Source organism: Lutra lutra, chromosome 3 (assembly GCF_902655055.1).
Source record: "Lutra lutra chromosome 3, mLutLut1.2, whole genome shotgun sequence".
Classification (NCBI taxonomy): domain Eukaryota; kingdom Metazoa; phylum Chordata; class Mammalia; order Carnivora; family Mustelidae; genus Lutra; species Lutra lutra.
This window is the reverse complement of record NC_062280.1, coordinates 23,913,541-23,929,164: the sequence shown is the minus strand read 5'-3', so window position 1 is coordinate 23,929,164 and position 15,624 is coordinate 23,913,541. Positions and strand designations below refer to the sequence as shown.

The 15,624-nt window shown below is 34.3% G+C and overlaps 1 protein-coding gene across 12 annotated transcripts in view; it reads left to right on the top strand.

Annotated features, from left to right (window-relative positions):
* Nucleotides 1–15,624, top strand: part of IKZF2 (IKAROS family zinc finger 2) — a 155,722-nt gene that overhangs the window by 122,363 nt on the left and 17,735 nt on the right. For all 12 annotated transcript variants that reach the window (XM_047720979.1, XM_047720986.1, XM_047720980.1 and 9 more), the window contains one exon: nt 11,898–12,035. In XM_047720979.1, coding sequence (XP_047576935.1) covers nt 11,898–12,035 — 138 coding nt within the window. The remainder of the gene's footprint in view (nt 1–11,897; nt 12,036–15,624) is intronic.

Below are 15,624 nucleotides of genomic sequence, written 5' to 3'. Positions count from 1 at the left end.
ACAATATCCTTCCCAAGAGTGTGCTTTATTGTCCCATTAAAATTTAAGGATCGCAGGCCTAGCACATTAGAGAATTATTATTTTAATCAGAGTTCTGGTTGAGAGTATGGTCAAAAGGCTTTCCCATACACTAGTAGCATGAATATGAATTGGCAAAATCCTTTTTGGGGCAGCAGTAGAACAACAGGAATCAAGAACATTAAAATTATTTATATAGAGGGTTCATACAATAAAGTAGACAACTAATTCAAAGTACAACTTATACATACTAAAAACTGAAAAAAAATATTGATTGCACCATATTTCAGTGCTCATCTTTCTTCAGATTAATTTCTAATTCTGTAAGCAATTGTTAAGTAAAATCAGATATCAAGTTCCCATTTTTTGCATTATAAATATTTATAGGATGGTGGGTGCTTTTAGTTTTATTAAAGGAAAATGAATGTGCTATATGCATAATACTGTTGCTGATTTTATATGTATCATGACAAATGGTAAATATAATTTCTGTATATAGATGTGGTTTTTTGCATGTTTCTGTATGTGTAAACATACATACATCTATATAAAGAATAAAACATTTACCACATATATTAGTGCTATTGTAATTTGTTTTATAGGTTTCACTAGGATAACTCTTGAAGTGACATATTTCAAGAAAACATAAGTGAACAAGACTTGATTGTGCTATATACCTTCATAACACCCTATGAATTTATGGTAAACATTCCTACTTCAAAATTATTTATGGCTATTTCCTTTGCTCTTCCTTTTGGTAGGTATATGGGGGTTTTAGTACAGGGGCAAGTATTTATCTCTATTCCTAATAATGACAGATGGAGAAAAATACTAGCAAATGCTAGCAAATTTTTTTTCTAATTGAATTGAATTGTCAGGATTACCAAATTTGCTTTACTGCATCTTTAATTTATAATTTATTTCTCAGTTGAGTTCAGGAATCTCTGTATCTCTGACAGGTTATATTGATGCTTCTCTTTTTGTTAGTGTAGGATTTTTGTGAGGGACAGCAGATCAAAGGAGACTGCATATTAACTTCTGAGAGAGTTGGGAACACTAATCCTGCTATCTTCAGTCTCAGAATCTTTATTATACTCTATATTATTATTATAATACATATTGTAGAACTTTATATATAATAAACTTCATTTCAGTTACCTGAATTGTATTGGTAACAAAATTTACAAGGTTAGTGTGACTTTTTAAATATTTAACCCAATTACATATATAACTTTTGCTTTCAAACATAATGATAAAGTATTAGGAACCAGATTTACCCCCTGCCCTGAACAATTAGAAAACCAGACACAATATATTAAATGACTTTTAGACATTCAACAACAGGCACTGCAGGACTAGGATTCCAGAGTAGAAAAACAAACGTGGTGAGTCCTGTGATTATCCGAGCTTACTTCTTAGAAGCAATTTCCAAGCCATGCTTAGGAACAGGAAACCCAAAAGAGCCAGTCAGTCTTGCTGATTTGAGGAGACAGATCAGAATTCATGGAGACCAAAGTTCTTAGAGTATAACAGAGTATCAGGAGGAAAATGCACAGAAAAAACTCTGGAGTTTTGCTGAAGCCCCTTTGACTCTTTGGCTAAATAGAGATCTACCTATTTTTATGAAGAAACTATGTACAGCTGGGAAAAGGAAGGAAACAGAAGGTCAAACAATTCCTGGAGCTAAGTGTGAAAAGACTTTGTAATCATCAGATCATTGAGTAAAATCCTCAGAAAGTTTATCGCCTTGGTACTGGGACTAAATTAGTCTTTAGATTAAAACATGCCCTGGAACTGCCTTGAAGTGTAAAAGCAAACATCAAAAAAGTCAAACTGATTCCATGTAATGTAATGGCATACCAGAATAAGTGAACCACCGTCTAAAGAAATGCAACAAAATCCAAAATCCACTAATGTAAAATTCACAAAATCCAGAATGACACTAAAAATTAACAGATAAGCATAGAAGGCAGAAAATATTACCCATAATGAGTAGAAAACTCAGTCAATAGAAATAGACCCAGAAATGCCCAGCTGGTGAAATTAGCAGACAAGGTTGATAAAACAGTTGCTATAAATACACTCCATATGTTCAAGAATATAAAAGAAAATGTGAATATGATGAGAGTAGAAGTGATACTAGAGGAAAATAGACAGCATTGTTTATATTTAAAAAAGAAAGGTCTAAAACCAATTAACTAAGCTTCCTTAAGTAGTACAAAAGAATAGCAGATTAAATCTAGAGAATGTAAAGGAAGGAAATAATAATTTTAAAGGCAGAGATCAATTAAAGGGAAAACAAGAATATGATACAGAAAAATCAGTGAAATCAAAGGCTGATTCTGTGAAAAGATCAGTAAAATAGATAAACCTCTAGCCAAGATCAATCAGTACAAAAACATAATACTGAACTTACCAACATCAGAAACGAACATTGAATGTCACTATAGACTCCTATAGCCATTGGGAGTATAATACAGGTATATGATGAATAAGTTTATGTCAATAAATTCAAGTGGATGAAATAAACTCCTTGAAATACAGAAATTATCCAAGCTCACTCAAAAAGAAATACTATGAGAGCCTTATATTTTTTCTAGAAATTGAAATTATAGTTAAAAACCTCCCCACAAAGAAAACTCCACATTACTTCACTTGTAAATTCTGTCAAACATTCAAGGAAGAAGTAATTTAAGGACACATTAGGGAACAAATGAAAAGGGAATAATGCTTCCATACAGATTGAGTTCAGCATTACCCTGATACCAAAACCAAAGGCACTGCAATAAAAGAAAAGTATATAGCCATATCCCTCGTGAACACAGGAACAGAAATCCTTAACAAAATTTTAGCAAATAGAATCCAAAATTGGTTTGACATTAGAAGAATGTCAGCGTAATTCCCTATATGAAGAGACCAAAGAGAAAGAAAGAGAAAGAGAGGATGAGAAAGAAAAAAAAAAAAAGATTGATTGATTGATTATAATCATCTTCATAGATACAGAAAAAGCATTTGACATAATTCAGTATTTATTCATGATTTTTAAAAAATTCTCAGAAATAGAACATAAAGAACTTCCTCAATATGGTAAAAGCCATTTTTGGAAAATTTTGAGCTTACATTACACTATTAGTAAATGAAAGTTTACCCTTTAGAATAGGAACAAGGCAAAAAGGTCTGACCTCTCCACTTCTATTCAGCATTGTACTAGGAGCCTTGTCAATGCAGTATGGCAACAGAAAGAAAGAAAAGACATAAGTATTGCATTGGAATAAGTAAGACTATATTTAGTTTTAGATAATATAACTATCTATATAGAAAAAGCAAGGAATCGACCCCCCCAAAAATTAAAAGTGAGAGATTTGATTAAGATTGCAAGAAGCAACATCAATATAAAGAAATCAGACTTATTTCTATATGCTTAAAATGGACAATTGGAAACTGAAATTTAGAAAGCAACATGATTTATTATAGGATCCAAAATACATGAATTACATAGAGATAAATTTATGTAACTTTGTGCAAGGAAAGTTTTAAAAAATGCTGAGAGAAATTAAAGACCTAAGTAAGTGGTAAGATGTGTTATAATTGTGGTTTAAATGATTCAATACTGTTAAAATGTTAATTCTCTGGAAATTAAAGCTATCAGTTTAATACAGTCCCAATCAATATCCTAGCAGGATCTTTTGTAGAAATTAACAAACTGATTACAGAATTTGTTTGGAAATACAGAAGATCTAAAATAGCCAAAATAATTCTGACAAAGCATGTGGCGTCTGGGTGGTTCAATTGGTTAAGCATCCAACTCCTGATTTTGGATCAGGTTATGATCTCAGGCTTATGAGATTGAGTTCTATGTCAGGCTCCATGCTGGGTGTGGAGCCTGCATAAGATTCTCTCTCTCCCTCTCCCTCTCCTTGTCCTGCCCCTCTCCTCTAAAATAGAGAGAAAAGAAAATTCAGAGTCATAAGACTTAAACTACCTAATTTAAAGACTAACTCTGTTAGTAGTATCTATTCTTTTAGTTTATGGATAGACACAGAGATCAATGGAATAGAACAGAAAAACTAAAAATATACTCACAAGATACAATCAATTGATTTTCAACAAAGGTCCTAACACTAAAAATTTAAGGAAGAAAGATAATATTTTCTATAAATGGAGCTAGAACAATTGGATATCCATATTTTTAAAAAGACTTGCCTGCAAGTGTTGGTAGAAGTCTTATTCCTAAGAGCCACAAACTAGAAACAAACTAAACTAATGAATAGATTAAGAAACTGTGGTATATTCATATAATGAAAACTGCTCAGCCATAAAAATAATAAATTACCAATATATGTAACAGCATGAATGAATCTCAGAATCATCACACTGAATGAAAGAAGCCAGACACATAGGACTACATACTGCATGATTGAGTTTATATGAAATCCTTTAAAAAAAAAAAAAAAAGGCAAAACAGTAGTGGTTACAAAGGGAGATTTGGTACAAAGAACAAAGAAGAAATGTTTAGGGCAATAGACATGTTCTGTATTTTAATTGTGGCCATGGTTACACAACTAAATATACTTCTAAACTCCTTGAATTATATAAAGTGGATGGATTTTATCTAAATTTTACCTCAATAATGCTGATTTTTTAAAAATAAAAATCTGCATATATCATGAGTCAGAATTCAGGAGTAACAAATATTTGTGAGGAAGATGGTTGCTTAGAAGAACCAGTGTAAAGCTGTTACCATGTGATTAAGCTGGACTTTATCAAGTAAGGAAAGTGGGAACTCTAATGCAGCATTTTCTCTTCATGTAAGTTATAGTTGGGGGTGGGGGGAGATGACTTAATGGCTTTTAGCTGTGTTCTGACAACATATTCCGTTTGGCACTCAACTGTGGTCCTGTGGAAATTGGGAAAGATAGAATCCCATCATTGGTGCCCTGGCAAACCATTTATCTTTTATTAGTGGAAATGATTAATTTCTCTGCTGTTTTCTCTAGTGTGAAATAACATCATATAGCCCTCTAAAAAGATAACAGTACAATTTGCAATTTAAGAGAAATGGGTCAGTAATCACTTTCCCCTTGAATTTTAGAATTCAGACGCACAGGTCAGTTTGAAGGAGAACTGATGCAAAGTTTAAACTAAACTGTATCATTATCCTCAAAATATATCATCATCATACAGGAGTAAACTTCCATATCAAAAATTTCTTTTTTGTGTTATTACTGGCAATAAAATGAAGCTTCATCCAAGGGCTTTTCAGATCTTAATCCCGAAATTTCTTATAAGGTTAATTTCAACTCCTTTGATAACACAATTAAGATCATTATAGTAAGGTGAAGAAAAAATATTCTTCACCTTAAAAATAAATTTAAAGCAGACATAGAGAACATGATGATTTATGATTTTCTATAAAACCACTATTTCCAACTTAGGTATGTAAGCAGCTACTTGGGAAGTTTGTTAAACATGCAGACCTCCAGGTAGCACTCCCAGAAGTCAAGCATGGTACCCAAGAATCTCCATTTTAACAAACACTCCAGGGAATTCTAACATAGGTAGCATGCAGTTCACATTTTGAGATCCATTGCAAACAGTTAAGCTACAATGTTTTTGAAGATAGGTAGGGAATTTTGTGTTAGAGTAGTTAAATAAATAACAATAGAAAAGAGGAGATGTGCAATTTTACATTTCTACAAATTCTGTGTCTTACTAATGTGTGATTACTCTTTTGGTGGCTAAGCTTTCCTAATATATCATGTCACTTTTTTTAAATCACTTTGTAAATCACTTTTTTTTAATGGGAAGGTGTGATACATCCTTCCAGAACTATACCATACCAACAACAAAAGTGATATTGTATATTGCTGTTTAAACATGATGAAATTAAAAGCTACATCTGTCTCTACTCCTTCTTAAAACTCCACTCAAATCACAGTAGACATTTCCAGAAGCTTAAATTCGTCAGATCAAGGACAATGGGAAAGTATAGAATAGCAGCCAAGAGGAGGATGGAAAACAGAGGCAGGGATAGTAACAGACAGTAAGATGAGACTGAAACCTTTAGTGATTATAGAGGGGAATAAGGGATGAGGATCAAGCTAACTAGCACCAGAGAATCCTGAAAAGTAGAAGAAACAGGATTGTTGAAATCAGGGTTGGAGCTTTGGACCAAATATAAAGGTATTTCAAAATCTGCATACAAAACTGTTAGATCACAGAGCTACTCTCACACAGTACAGCCAGCCAACGAAATCCTCCTGTCCTCACAGGAAAATAAATGTTTATTTCTTGGAGAAATTGAATTGGAAACATTCGGGCATAGGAACTCCAGGGAAAGGAGAGAGTAGAGGGGAAACAAAGGATTTCAAGCAAGGAGATTATGTAAAAAACCACAATTGAACATTTGGATTTGTGGCCCCATTCCTTGCCACAAGACATCCAGTTTATACCACCCTTGGGATTAGAAATTGAAGGCATCTTCTCTAAGGGAATTGAAAGAGAAGACATGGGAGTCTAATAATAAAGATATCACTCTGCAGTAGTTCACAAACTTCACTTATGTTTCCTGAACTTCCAGTTAACTTTTTAGTAACTCATTGTTCAATATGAATGAACAAAAGATATTCAGGCACTGGACATTTAAGAAAGCCCTTCAATACAGGGAACAATATAAAAAGAAAAAAGCTCAGAGAAAAGAGACGATATAAAGAGGGAAGAAAATTTAAAAAGAAAAAAGGCTCAGAGAGGTAAGTTTTGTGCCCAAGAAAAAGCAGAAGAATTCTATTAAAAAAAAAAAAAAGTAAAAAGCAGGAAAGAGCTCTTAGAAATTAAAATACATGATAACCAGGAAACACTTAGCAGAAAGATTCAAATAAAAAATGAGGTCATTTTTTAAAGTCAAAAGAGTAAAAGGACAATCAGTACAAGGGGGGCAAAGATAAGAAATTTAAAGAATCAGTCCAGTAGTTCTAACATCAAACTAATAGAAATTCCAAAAAGAGGACAGAGGAATAGATTACGATTAGATGGGGTGGGCAAGAGAAGTGGAGACTGTGTATTTCATTAAATGCCCTTTAGGACTACTTGATTTTTTTCAGGTGTGGGCTTAAATAACTATAGTAAAAAGAGAAATAATTATTAAATAAGAAAAGGACTAGGAATACTAAGCAAGCTAAGTAATTCAACATTATCATAATTCTATTTAGGAAAAAACTTGTCCTCTAACTTCCACAACAAAAATATTATAACATAGGGAAATGTTCAAACATATTCAGTAAAATAAGTAGAGTATAAATACAGTGTATAAAGACACACAGTTTCATAACAAAATGTGTCTTTGCATGTACAGAAAAAATACAAGAAGATAAAAATGTTAAAGATAGTTATTTCTAAATTGTGAAATTATGAGTAATTTTTTGGTGAATTTTGGTATTTTCTATACAGACATATTGCTTTGAAAATTGGAAATTTAGTGAAATTTAAGGAAAACCAGTGAGAGGAAAATATTTAAAGAGTGAGGAAATGATGCCATTAATGAAGCGCCAACCTATTCTTTCTGTGAACAAATCACCATACTCAATTTGTTGCAGCTACAAAAATACGTAAGACATTGCTCCAACTTCCCAAGAAGATCACAGTCTAACATGGGATATCAACATGAATGTATAAACAGCCACAAATAGAATATTATGTTTCCTAGGTGTGGAGCTGATATGGTTATGATTCTTTCATGGGAAAGATCACTTTTAGATGGAAGATGAGTGAGTTTGGGAATGGAAGGATATATGGAATTTCAAGAAACCCAAATTGTATGAAGCCATTCCAGAAAGAACTAAGACACAAGTGTGAAAGCTCAAGGTGATTTTGGCTGAATTCTGGGGTAGAAGGTGGGATGTATGCTTTGGAACCAGCTAGTATGGTGTACTGGATGCCAGGTAGAGGGATTTAGACTTCGATAGAAGTTAAGAGTCAGTAAGGGTTTTTAAGGAGGGGACTAAATAATTACACAAGAGAACACCTGGTTTAAAATCTGTTAGGCCAGCATAGGCTAGTAATGAAGAATTGAACTTGTTTCTCCTTTGTGGGATTGAAAAGGAAGGATAAACTTGAGAAACACCAAAGGAGTTGAGTCTGTGTAATTCAGCAGTTGGATGTGGGAAAGGGTTAAGGAGGCAACAAAAGGAGCTGGCTGTTGCAAATCCGGATTATTTTAACAGTGGTAACAGTGACAAAAGAATAGTCCGAATAAAGAAGTAGTTTTGTGGAGGAAGATAATTTTGGATATGTTGAATTTTAGATTTCAGAGGAATAAGCACAAGGCAATACCCAAAAGGCATTTGAAAGTATGAGTTTGAAGTGCAGTCACTCAGCAAATACGTATTGAGTATCTCCTGTGTTTAATAACCACCATAGCACAATCAGTTCAAAATTGAGTAAAACATGACCTTTGTCCTTAGGGCAGAGCTCATTTGTTTGGAACTACGAAGATGAATAGATATCATATGGATAATCACAATGAAATCATAAGTAATGCATCATCAGACTATGGGCAGAGTACTGTGAGAGCACAGAGGAGAAAACTCATCTTTGGGTTAACCAAGATCATCCTATAAAGGTGTAAATGACCAGTAGCAGCTAACAAACATGGGAAACTATTCCAGGCAGGATCTGGACATTTCACGAAAATGAGGGCTTAATCTAGAGGGAACAGAGGGAGACTATTATAGTGAGAAAAAAATCAGAAGTTATGTATCTATTTGCCAGGTAGGAAGAGGTTGAGAAGCCAGTGAAGGAGAACACAGAACCTGATCCCAGAAGCTAAAACAAGAGATTCAAGGCAAATGCAAATTTGAAAGTGGCCAAGAAATTAGAAAGATTTAGAATCCAAGTTCACTGGATTTAGTGATTCAGAAGCTATTGATGACTTTATAAAAATGTCTGTAGTATCAGAACTAAGGTGTTTCAGATGGTGAGAATATAATATTTATAAAAATAAATGCAAGATAATGTGTTATACATATTAACTCATGGTTTATAAGTATTACGCAAATAAACTTATTATAGGGAGAAAATGTAAATAATATTTTCATGAACTTTATTTTTAAGAAATATCAAAGAACTAACAAGAAGTGGTCTTGTGGGGCTGGTAGAGCCATTAGATCTGGCAAGGATTGTGGTTGATGTTTGAAAATCATTTTCAAAAGAGTAGTAAGAGCATGATTTAGACTTTGAAGGAGCTAAGTACATGAAAACAAATACAAGATGGCAGTTCCCAGAAATCCTGAAACACTGCCTCTCCTCCACCCTGCGCCCCCATCCCCCATTATCTGATTAACTTACTTTTCCTTCAGTTATCAGCAGAAGTGTTCCTACCTCAGGCAGACCTTCCTGTCCAACCTTCTCGAACTAAATTAGGTTCCCTGTTTTATGCTAACACACCATTCTTTTGCTCTATAGAATCTACCACAATTTGTAATATATTGCTTGTATATTTGTTAAATGTCTATCTTCCTCACCAGTCATTTGCATGAGGATAGGCACCATGAGAATTTGTTCTCTACATTACATTCTAGCCTCATCACAGTGTTGTTGGTACATAATAGGTTCTAACAAGTATGTATTAGTTGAGAGAGGCAGAAGGATAAAGTGGAGCATTTCCAGAGTAAATGTCCTAGAGATAAAACAGTTACAACATATGTTGTTGCCCAGTATGTGGATTGCTATAGTGGAACCCAGATCAAGATTTTGGAGAAATTGAAGTAATACTTCTAGAACAGTTCACTCCAATTGGGTTGAAGAGGAAAGAGTGATGTTTTAAAACAGGTATCAAATGGGAGAAGCTGAAGTAAAGCAGAAAGGATAGATCTCAAAAAATGAGGTTAGTAAAAAATGAGTTTCGAAAACAGTAATATGTATACCCTTTTCTTCCTTGGTGGGTGAGTTAGAAGTTCACTGAGGGCTGTGAGCCAAGGGGAGTGGAAGGGAACTATGTTTAAATGAAGTTCAGAAGGTTTCAGGTTTATATAAATAAGGGGAAGAAAATATAGGATTATATGTTCATAGTAAAAGAGGTATCCTAGGACACAATGCAACAGGACCGATAAAGAGGAAGACAGAGACGATGAAACTAGTTGACATGGGCTATTGAGCACAGTGTATGTGCTTAATAAGTATTAGTTAGTAGACTGTTTAGGGAAAATTCACTTATTTCTAGAGAAACAGTACTAAAAAACCCAAAATTAAGTAACAGTGATACCAAGCAAAAGCTTTTTGTAATATGTAACTCCATATCTTAAAATGCAACTACATGCAAATATATTTACACTATTTACATGAAATGTTTTTGACTAAAAGTAGGTTCTTGTCATTTTTAATGTTCTCACACAGTGATAAAGATTCTTCACAATATCAGAGACAAACTTGGTTCAATATATAAAAATTCTTTGTTCTGAAAAATAGATCTTTGTTTGCTTAGTATTTTTAGAAATGATTAATCCTGCTTTAGATAGTTTTCATTTAAAACTATTTGCAAAAATTATGATCATGAAATAACAGAGTTTATGTGCACCTCAAATACATTTTAAAAATTTGGTGGGTTTTTAATTTTTGTTTTTTGTTCTTAATCAGTATGGTGAAGTGTCTATGCAGCTCTGAATGCCTTTTTACAGTATTTCAATTCCATTTGTGACCAGTGTCATAGTGCGGGTTTGTAAGGTGACTGGAGTGAGGGATACTATCTTTAACTATGAAAAAGAGTGGTCTTTGTCCTCTGGGCAAAACAAAGTGATTCCTGTGTCAGATGAGGGCCACTGACCTGATTCACACTATGTTTTACTACCAAGGGCTTCGGCACAGACCTGTTGTTTCTGTATTTATTCAAAACCAAGAATCAAAGTGCTCTCTGATACCCTTGTGAATTGGCATACAGTAAAACATGTCTCTTTCCATAAGTGTGTTTTTCTTCATCAATTCTTTGAAGGTTTTTTTGCTTTGTTTTGCTTTTTTTTTTTTTTTAACGTGAGCATCGAATTATTTTACCTGGTATACTGAGATATGGCTCTCTGGCTACTAGGAAATAATTCATTTCCTGAATGTGAAATGCATTAGAGATTAAAAAAAAAAAAAAGATGGAGAAGAAAATGTTACTATCATCATATAGCTAAATAGGTTAGGACTTCAGTGGTTATTGTTAATAGTCCTGACTCAAAGCACCTAGTAGGCTAATTCTTGGTAATGTCAGCATAATGCTGATGTGGGAGAGTACACTTATCTGCTGTCAGGTTTTGCATGTGTGAAGAGCTATTACCAAGAGGGAAAGAAAAGAGAAACTCTGCTTTTATCTGTACTTTTTCTCATCACTTAAATTCTTTTTGGGCCCTTGGTCCCCTACGGTGAATAATCTTTTCATTAAACAATGACATTCCATTTGTTGCTTTTTAGTTTTCTTCAGTAAAAATTCTGTCCTTATTTCCCTAAAAAATAAATTAAAAAAAAAAAATTCTCACCATGTATCTAAGACACTCCTGATTTGTCTTTTGAATGAGTCAAAGCTGAGAGAATTGTGTAAGAGCAAATGTTAGTGTTACGAGTCAGATAATGTGAAGACTGATCATCAGCCCCTCATGATCTAGGATACAGTCAGAGCATGAATTTGATTCAGTATTTCCCCTATCACCAAAGGTACGATCTGCCTTATCTTCTGTCTTTTAGTCTTGGTAGAAATTTATTAGCTTTTCTTGCCTAAATCAGAGTGTGGAGGAGGAAGAGATTTGAGTCTGAAAAGCATATAAATGCTTCCTCCACACTATCAAAAGTCAGATGTTAATTTTGCTTTGGATGAGACCGACAGCACCACTAATCTCGAGTTCTCTTCGCAGTGGGTAAACCTCACAAGTGCAACTACTGTGGACGAAGCTACAAGCAGCGCAGTTCACTGGAGGAGCACAAGGAACGCTGCCACAACTATCTCCAGAATGTCGGCATGGAGGCCGCGGGGCAGGTCATGAGTCACCATGGTGGGTAGAAATGGCATTCACCATTTTCATTCCCCTCTCACTGCTTTTGTAGTTCCTTAGGGGCTAGACAGTTCTCTCTACCCTTGAGGATGAAGATCGAATTCTACTCTTTTTAGAACAATTTCAGATCACATTAACTTTTGCCTGGGATTATCTTTTTTTTTTTTTTTTTAAGATTATTTATTTATTTATTTGACAGAGAGAGAGAGAGAGATCACAGGTAGGCAGAGAGGCAGGCAGAGAGAGAGGGGGGAAGCAGGCTCTCTGCTGAGCAGAGAGCCCGATGCAGGGCTTGATCCCAGGACCCTGAGATCATGACCTGAGCCGAAGGCAGAGGCTTAACCCACTGAGCCACCCAGGTGCCCCAATGGGATTATCTTCTTAAGCATGTGAAATGAGTTGAGCTTTGCGAAGCTTGGCAAACAAGCTGTCCTGAGTTTTTGTGAAAATCCCAAATTATTTCTGATAACCTGCATTTGAATTAACATAATAATGACAGCGGACTTTGAATACACCAAAGGAAGATAGTATTTGCTCATTGGAGGCACCAAATAGTTAGAAAGGGTTCTAGGAAAGTCTGTACAGTTCCTAAAAGAGTTGGTTGTGTATTTTCATTTCTCTTAGGTAAGTGATCAGTGATATAATTGATGTAATTGGAAATATCTCTAATCTGTTTTGTGATTTATCTTGGAAATTACTCATTTTGCTTTCTACTAAGTGTAGGGAACAATCTAGACTAAAATCGGGCACCACTTCCCTCCACAAAAATCAAAACCCAAGCAAAACATCCTCATCGCCATAATATACAATAGCAGGTGGAAAGGTAGTTTCTAAGGTTTACCAATTAATAACTCTTTGTTACTGAAAAATTAATGTTGGTAAATCAGATTTACAAAGTAAAGTTATGAATTTCAGTTCTTTAGATTTGAAGCATCTGTCCTGTCCTCTTAATTATATTTGGATACTGATTAATTTTATCATTCATATAAGTACATACAAAAATCTTAATTTACTGTTGCATTTATATCTCTTATTTTAAAAAGATTTAGCCAGTATCAAATAATATAATTGGAGAACGCTATAGTCATTTTCAAAATATAAATGTCTATTTAGCAACTTACAGACAGCTCAAGGATTATTCGTGGGTTTTGTTTTATGTAGTACATGCTGTGAAACTGTTTATTGGGCAGCCAGTAATTATTTGTTTTTGAGTTGGGAATTTAAAATATTTATTCTGTTACCCTGAATAATTGAAGCATTTCTTAAGGATAGTTTATATAATCTAAAGAACTATTTTAATTCTACTTTTTGTTGTGAATGAGTCCTTTGTTTTTATATTATTAACTAACATTTTTGAAAGCCTGTCTGTGTTTTATGTCTTAGTAAATTTGACATTGCAAGTTGCATTACCTCGGCTAATGAGGTTAGCATTGGATCCAGAGCAGGGAATTTAAAATGGTGGGTCTAGGAGTCCAACAAACCTGGCCTGGCTGTGTGGCATCTGTGTCATAGACTTGGTGTAAGAACTAAATGTGATTGGATATGCAATAAATACCCAATAAATGGTTCTTTTCACTCACATTTCAAGGCATCAAATATGAAGAAATGTTAAATGTTCCATTCCCAATAAGGTTGTTACTTACCAGCAGCATTAACTTAGGCATTTGAGGTTCCATTTGCCGTTTCTGTTTAAATTGTCGTTTTTAGAGGAGGCTTGAGTCAGGGTAACTGATAGAAGCTTGAGGGCATGCCAAAATTTTCTAAAGACACCTTGTGGTCCTACTACTATTTTTTCCATATAATGTTCTCTCCTTGTCGTTTTGACATTTGATTGGATTATTAATTCTATTAATTCCTTTTCCATTGAGTTTTTTATGAAACTCAGTGAAAAGTGTGTTGCACGCACATCTGAATAAGAAATAGAGTCTCTTCTAAAAGACTGTATGTTATTATAGGGAGGTAAAATGTACATAAATAGTCAACATTTAACAATGTGTTGGCAAATTAACCAGTTATAGAATAAGTGCTGACGAAAAATTAAGCAGGTCCATTTGGGGCCAGGGGGACTTGTAACCAGCCATAGCATCAACACTCATCTCCCAGATTGCTTAGCTTGTAATAATTAAAAGTCCTTTATAGGTTGCTCTAAAACTGGAACAAAATGGGGAAAGTGGGAAAGACACTCAGATACTAGGTAGAGCAGGGGACAAAGCCAAAGATAAGTGTATGGGAAGGGAGGGAGGAGAAGATAGGTTTTGGTATCATTTATAGACCCAAATATTTGTTATTCAATATTGGATATAGTTTTAACCACATAAGTTTATATTAATATCATTTCATGCTGTACTTCTGTGGCCATGTGGTAATAATAATTTGAGATTATCCTTAATCTTTTTCTTCTGTTAACATTCTTAATGCAGGATTGGATGTATGGGGTAGGAATTGATAAATGCCATAAAAGGAAAAAAATATGGGCAAAATGCTCCTAGAGTCTATCATTAACCTTGTCTCACATAGCTTGGCATGTGTCTCATTTTAAAGACAGTTACAGTGAAATTTGTATTTATCCCCTTTCCTCTCTTACTATCGTGCTATATCTTGTCTATTTTTTTATCTTTTCTTTTAGTGGTAGAGGTGGGGGTTGCCATCATTGTTGTTGCCCTTAGCTCCTTGAAATTAATTATTATTCGTTATCGTTTCATTTATATCTGACATAGTTAGGTCTCCTAGCCTCTCTTTCCTAAAACATGTTCTTCCCCATGTTGACTCTTTTAAGGAAGGGGATGTCTGAGTTCAAAGAGATGTTCCTTCACAGCATTCAGGAAACATTTATTGAAGGCTTGCTGTGTGTCCATTTCTACAAAACATTCTGGGGGTATAAAGATAAATGGACATAATTTCTTTCTTACATTTATAGTATGGTAGGAAATATGTACTTTAAAGGAAGATGAATAAAATAAAGACTTGTACACACTTCTAGAGGAGCACAAATGCAGAGTTGACCTAACTCTGGAGAAATCAAGGAAAGCTTCTTACATGCAGTGCTTGATTCACACATGAGGTTGAGAAAAAAATCATACAAATTAGATTCACAGAGAATGTATGTTCCAGGCAGAGCAGTTGCCACAGGTTAACACTTGGAGGTATAAAAGAACATTAACAGGTTCCTGAGCATCGAACGTAGTTGGAGTTAAAGAAGTGGTAGGAAATGACACGGACATAATTGGTTGTGATGCAAAAATGGACTCTTTTATGTTACTCCAATGTTTGAATTCCACTGAGGTAATCCGATTTGTGTCTTATAAGGAAAAATGTCACCAATGTAGAATATCGGAGAGGTGCCTGACTGACGTATGGGGAGAGAGACTGGAAGTGAGAATGCTAAGGAAAAGATGAGAAGGCAGTAGCAGGAGAGGAGAACAGGGTGAAATTCTTAAGACATGTTTTAGGAGGTAGATTTAAAAGTTTTGAGTTTAAGAGAAAAGGAGAAAATTCATGTCTTGTAGTTTGGGAAATAAAGATAATAATAATGAATTTTATGACAGATTATCTTATTTGAAAATTATCTTTATGCTCATTTTTGAAGTCT